Raw genomic sequence first — 6539 nt, 5'->3', positions numbered from 1 at the left:
TACAAACTTCTGCTTTAATTTTTGCATGTCAAAAGGTCAAGAAGATGTTTAATATAGCATGTTCTATTATTAGAAAAAGAGAATATGTGCATCCAATAACATTACATTATAAAGGGAAAGTTTAACACTAGACCCTGGTATCTGGGAAAGTTCAGTAGTTCAGCGTAGGGGTCCTTTCACAAGTGTCGCTCTGGTTTTTTTGAGAGTTACTGTAACATCATATAGTACAAGCTAATCATATCTATCATTTCAGTTGGTAAGTTCTACATACAGGAATTAGTTCTACTAAGATTTAGCTCTTAATTTTCATGTCCTTTTCAGGCAGTCTTTAAGCACAAGTTTATTTTGTTGGGGACCAGATAACTAGTGCCCTGTTACAACAGTACTCATGTCAAACCATTCACTTTGATGCCAAAACAACATTTATTGTTATCTGAGGCCAGCTGTCTGTCTTCTCGCTGGGGTTCTATTTGTGAATTTTGTACAGCTATAAATGGAAACACTAGCTAACCAGAAATTATCACCAGTGCTGCCTGATAGAGTTCTGTCTCACAACTTGAAACGTACAGTGACATCTAACATGTAGTCAGATTAAATCTCTTCTACCCAGCATCTGAGCCTTTTTTTCTGGGACATGGAGTTAGGGAAACATGAAAAGGAAATCCCAGCAAAAGAGACCTTAAAAGAAAAGCTGACGGTAAGACATGTTGTTCAAGTTTACTTTTCAAACATGTTTAACTTAGTGAAGAGGAGATGCAAGCAGCTATTACACCTTAAAAGCTGCAGTGGCATTTCCATGCTTCCTCCCGGCTGTGACCTTGAAGATTAGCACTTCTTTGGTTATGCTGAAATTAATTATGCTGATACATTTCAGTGGAAAGAATGGGATTTTATTAATAGGACTGGTATGCTTACAAAGTGTAAAAACCCTAATATAGTTCAACTCTCAATACCAAGACTATTAGGATTTCTCCACCCCCTGTCCCCACTCAGATTATTTTTAAAGTGTATTTTCATGCCTTTCCAGTTTGTTTTATGAAATTTAGTGAAGAATGGGATTATTGGCACATTAGCTGCTATTCACTGTGTAGTTGAACAGGAATAAAACCAAAATAGGTGACTAAAAGAAACTGGTAAAAATGCAGTTTTATCTTTGAATAAATAGTACAGGTTTGAAATACAATGCAAAATAGATGTTGCTAAAAGTAAAAGTCATACTCCTGACATCATGAAATGACTCGTTATTCTTGACTCAGCACACTAATAAACCATCTTTAAAGATGACAATCACTTTTATTAAGACACAAGCAAGCAAGGTATCATGATCTTGAGTATCAAAGTAATATTATTATTCTGTTAATGGTTTGATTACTTTGCTTTACAATAGGCCAGTCTGTTCTCATATTTTGTAGTAACTTATTTCTTGAGGGGCTCTATTTACATGAGACCCTATATGGAGAGACTCTATATGGAGACTTGATATGAATGAAGGCATAGAAATTTGGTTATAAATTGTATTTAAAAATGCAGTGTAGCCTAGCTGAGGCAAGATAGATTTGACAGGAAGTGTAGGCAGATTTCAAATGAAATGTTCCCTTGCTTCAACTGTATGTGTTTTTAAGCAAGAAATGTAATGCTTATTTTAAAAGTATTATTTAAAGAAGTTTGCAGATCACATTGATGCTCACATTTTATGCTAAATACTGGGAGCTCTGTTAAGCAATTCAAAGTTTTTTTATTCTCATTAATTTAATTTTTGGACTCTTCAGGCATTTCCGAATATCTTATTCTGAATCTCATTTATGCTATGATGCATAAGATGTAAGGAAAACACACTGAAGGTTAAACTAATGATATGATTTATAAAAGCTGTTGGGAAAGTTTCAAATAATGTATCTTTTGTAGCTTTGTTTAAGTCCTGTGGGAGAAATATTGTATGATGATGCAATAAAAGATAGTATCCCTCCCAGTTAGTGGAAAGGTTTTTATTATATTTTACAAGTTGTCTTTGTCCCACTTTATTCCTCACCACACCAGAAAAATATGGTAAAAAAAGTAATGCATTTAAAGCTATTTTACATCGTGTTCCTTAAGAGGTAACACACAATCTTTCTGTGGCTTTTTCAGTATTCTAAATTAGTCTTGACTTTTTCAGTAAATTAATGATGAAGAAAAGAAAAGCCATGGAGAGAAAACAAATTAAGCCAATGAATATGTGGATTGGAAGAAAATTGCATGCTTTGCTTGAAATAGCATTAGACTTATTCTCCAAGTGATATCATGTGCTACTGGAAAGGGTTGCAGTTCAGTGGATTATTATTTGTGTCTCACAAGCAATATCTGGAGTCAGCTAGAACCAAATCAAAATATGAAGCAAATCCGCAAAAGTAGGAGGGAGTGTGGGATGGAGGAGGGAGTGTGGGATGGAGATCAGCATGAAGGACAAAGTACGAGTCTAATAGAAAAGGATTCAAGAAAAGGAGGAAGGGGTGAAGACCCAATTTGCAGTACCTAAATATTGTAGGACAAAATCAGAATCACAATTAGTATTCTACTTGCTGGGTGAATCTACATGAGATGTTTACTGCAGAGCTGCCTAATTAGCTCTGCAGTAAAATGTCACTGTCTACACATGTGGTGCTATTAGGATTGATTGAACTAATTAACTCCCCCACAAGATAGTACTTGTATTTTGTAAATACAAGTACTATCCTGCAGCAGAGTTCTTTACTCCACAGCAATGCATATGTAGACACTGAAAGAACTGGCTCGGAGATGAGGGTGCTTCAGTGTGGGGGCTGTCTGCTGGCTAGCTCTGCCCCTTTGCAGGACATTCAGCTGTGGCAGAGCAACCCTGGGCTTGCAGACTGACCTCCTGGGCCCCCTGCTAGGTGGAGTTGTTCCAACCCAGCTCAACTTGCTGTGGTCCCAGGCACATGTATAAATGTGGTGCCCAGGAGCAATAAACTCCGGTGAGATACATACCAGAGTTTATTGCTTCACCTTAATAGCACTTGTAGACACCCTGCTGTTACTTACTTCTGGGCTTCAGAGGTCCTGGATGTCTTTCACCTTATTCACATTAGCTCAAATTCAACTTCACCTTTAGACAGACTAGAAGCACTTATGGGGAAAGTCTGAGCTACCTATGGGCCACTTCTAGATTTGAGCCCATGACCCCTTCTCCTCCTGAAAGGTGTCTAACTCCATTGCAAAAAAGGGAGCTTACACCTTCTAGCTTCATTGCCTAGTGTATAGGGGGCACTTGGTTCTAGTTATCCTCAGCCAGAGGACATTTGAAACTACTCCTCGACTTACTTTCCTGAAGGGGAGTTCAATTTGGGCCATTGTTTTCTGGTCAGTGGCAGCAGGATCAGAGGTCTTTTGCCTTACCCCCCCTCCTCCACCATTGACTCCAGCTTTCATGAGGCTGCAGATCCTAGGTAACAATATCTTTCTGACAACAACAGCAAGTACAAAAGCTCCATGCTCTGAGGAGCCAATGAACCAGTCCAAAGGGGCATAGGAAGAACTCCTACTGCAAAGCAGAAGGGAATGAAGTTTCTTTTGGAGGGTACACAAAGGTTTCTTAAAACAACAGAGTATCAGACTAACAGCAAATACCCTTGTTTCCATGTTCCTACATTCTTAGCCAATCTCCATGGTCACCAACATACTTGAGATGTCCCAGTGGGACCCTAGTTATTTTGGTGATATGTGGCTATACACGCTCAGTACAGGCAGTCCTCGACTTACAACGTTTCAAGTTACAATGTTTTTGCACTTAACAACATTTATAAATTGACACCGTTTCAACTTTCTGATATCAGTTTTGACTTTACAAGGCTTGATCCAATGTGATGCCATGCCAGCAAACAAGTTCACTGTGTTGCCCATCTCTCTGAAGAACATTTGTGCAAACTTCCTTGGACACTTTCTTTAAGCAGACAAGACTACAGAAAAACCTGCAGCCAAGACTTCTGAGAAGAGCCCAGCCAAGAACTCTTCAAAAAGTCCAACCAAAAGCCCTTCAAAAAGTCCAGCAAAGTCACCTCAAAGAAGTCCTTCCAAATCAATATGATTGCTATTTACAATATAAATATATTAATGTAGCTATATTACTCATCTATAATTGATTGAGTACAAAATTCTGGGGTATTTTTTGTGAAAATAGGGTATTGGGCCTTGGTTCAGGAACCAATTCCCATTTGTAACATTGTTTCTTATGAGCAAATTGGTTCCGAGTTACAACTTTTTGACTTAAGACACATTTTTCAGGAACCAATTGTGTCGTAAGTCTGAGGACTGCCTGTAATTGTTTCAGGAAACTCCATGATTCTTCACTCCCATCTGGAAGATCTCCACAAGTCTCTCAGATATGAGTAGAAGTTTATATAATTATTATAATGATAGATAATTATTAGCTCTACTATCCAAGGATCTTAAACTGTGTGTTGCTTCTGTGAAAAGTCCCTTTGTCTAGCTGTTCTAGGCTATCTCCATGTCAGTAGCAGAACAGATTTACTGTGCTGCCTATCCGCTACACCCACAGCTAATTGTAAGGCTGTGCCTCCTGCTAGACGGCAAGGACCCCTGATAGAAGAACTAATTCTTCAAAAGAAGTTGAAGGTTGGGGAACACGGGGTATATTCTGACTCAGAGAAAATGAAAATGCTTTGGAATCAGCAGGAGTTGTAGCTGCCTGTTAACTTCTCCCACTAAAAAATATATGTTCTGTTGTTTGCAGCTCGTGTTTGTATCATTTGTAGATCCAGAGCAGGTATATGGTGATGTGGTTAGGTCACCTTCCAACTGTGTAGTGCATGTTACAGTGAGATCTCTGCTGCTGAGATCTCTGGTCTCAGCTGCCAATCTCTGCTGTGATCACTCCCCTCATGTCAGTGAGGTGCCCTCTACCCAATTAGATTTGCTTCTGTCTGTCGTCATTCCCAGGACTCTGCTTATGCTACTCAATGAAGAATGAGATCGAGGTCACACAAAAATATGGTTGTGTTGCAACCCTCCCTCCAACTGCACGTCCTTTTCCCTTTTGGCAGATCCAAAATGATTTCAGTTAGAATGTAGTATGAGAGAGATGATGCAGCATGCACGGGGGTGGGGGGATCATGCTATAGATGTCACATAGGAGAAATTAATTTCTACATTAAATCAATTAACTGCTCAAAAAGTTCTTTTAGCATTTATCCAATAAAATGCACTTAAACCTTGAACTGGAGACTTCCTGTTGGTTACATATGTTCCTGTAATTATTATGTTACTTATTTTAACATAGGCTAATCCTGCAGTTGTTTTATGAGGAGTCTCGTTCATTAAACTTCTTAGTTTAGTTTAATAGATTATGAAAGTTTGATCTAATAATCTTGGCACTAAGTTACTGTTGTATAATTGCATGAGATAATAAGGGAAAATGTGATACAGAAAAAATTGTAACATTTTTTGGGATTCTTTTGCTTCTTTTGAATCTACTGGACAGAGTCCAAAGTCAGATACCCCTTTATTCCTTTGTGGTTTTGTGAGCACATTATAAAATGCACAGTTGAAGTTAGTGTCAATTTGAGTGTGAGTGCATGTGTGTGTGTGTGCATGTAGAAAGTTGACAGTACCAGTAAAGAGCCATGATTTGGAAGCCTGGGGGAATACAAATGCCAATTATATGAAATGTTAAATTTAAAGGAGTTTGAATGAAAAATCTTTCTAGTTTATCAGCATCCATCTTTGTCCCTTGGCTTCTATCATCTAATATTTTTATAGAGAAGACTTGATCTCAGCATTGTATATCAGATTCTAAATAAGTATGTCTAGTGTATGCCACCTGCAGGTGTGTGTGTGTGTGAGAGAGAGAGAATGACCCTTTCAGGTTTATCAAAGAGGACAGTTTTGTAGTCAGGTCTAAAGTTGCTCAGATTTCAGACTAAGTTGGGGGCAGATAATTGTTTGGGCTGGAGGGCCACTTAAAGAGTTTTGGTGAGCTGTTGAGGGCCAGAGAGTGGGGCAGGGAGATGCCAGTTGATCCTATCCAGCTCACCAGCCACTGCTGGGAGCCTGAGGAGAGAGGGCTGCACCAGGAAAGTTGAGGGCAGCTGCCCCAGGCAGCAGTTCATTGTGACTGGTGGGAGGGCAGATGGGGTAGCTAATCATTGTGTTGCATTGCACCCCATCCCATGCGGGCCTGGCTGCTGGCAGCTGCAGTGCCAGGACCGCCCAGCTGCAGTGCCAACAGGAAGCTGAGTTTGGCAGGGGGTGAGAGGGGGGAAGTTGAGGAGGGTCTCTTCTTCTTTTAAAATAATCCCAGACTCCTGAAAATCTAATAACCTGCTCCCTGAGGCTGAAGACTGCAAGAGCCGTTGTGGAGCACTTGGCTCGTGCTCACCCTCGCGCTCAGGAAAGATGTACCATGCTCTCCATTACAAGGTGACGGTGCAGAGCGCCTTGTAGGATCGATTCTCTCAGCTGCATCCTGTTCTCAGAAGAGACATGAGAAATCAAGCTACCCAGGAAATAAATATTCTTCCGTGTTT

At 39.8% G+C, this 6539-nt stretch overlaps 1 protein-coding gene across 1 annotated transcript in view; it reads left to right on the top strand.

Annotated features, from left to right (window-relative positions):
* Positions 1-545: 545 nt before the first annotated feature.
* MLIP (muscular LMNA interacting protein) overlaps positions 546-6539 on the top strand; it is a 303596-nt gene continuing 297602 nt past the window's right edge. The window contains exon 1 of the mRNA XM_019520562.1: positions 546-697. Within this exon, the coding sequence (XP_019376107.1) occupies positions 635-697 (63 nt within the window). The 5' untranslated portion in view covers positions 546-634. The remainder of the gene's footprint in view (positions 698-6539) is intronic.

The sequence above is a fragment of the Gavialis gangeticus genome, unplaced genomic scaffold (assembly GCF_001723915.1).
Source record: "Gavialis gangeticus isolate Ggan-Ray unplaced genomic scaffold, GavGan_comp1, whole genome shotgun sequence".
Lineage (NCBI taxonomy): Eukaryota > Metazoa > Chordata > Crocodylia > Gavialidae > Gavialis > Gavialis gangeticus.
The sequence above is the reverse complement of the archived record's forward strand: the minus strand, read 5'-3'. Positions and strand labels throughout refer to the sequence as shown.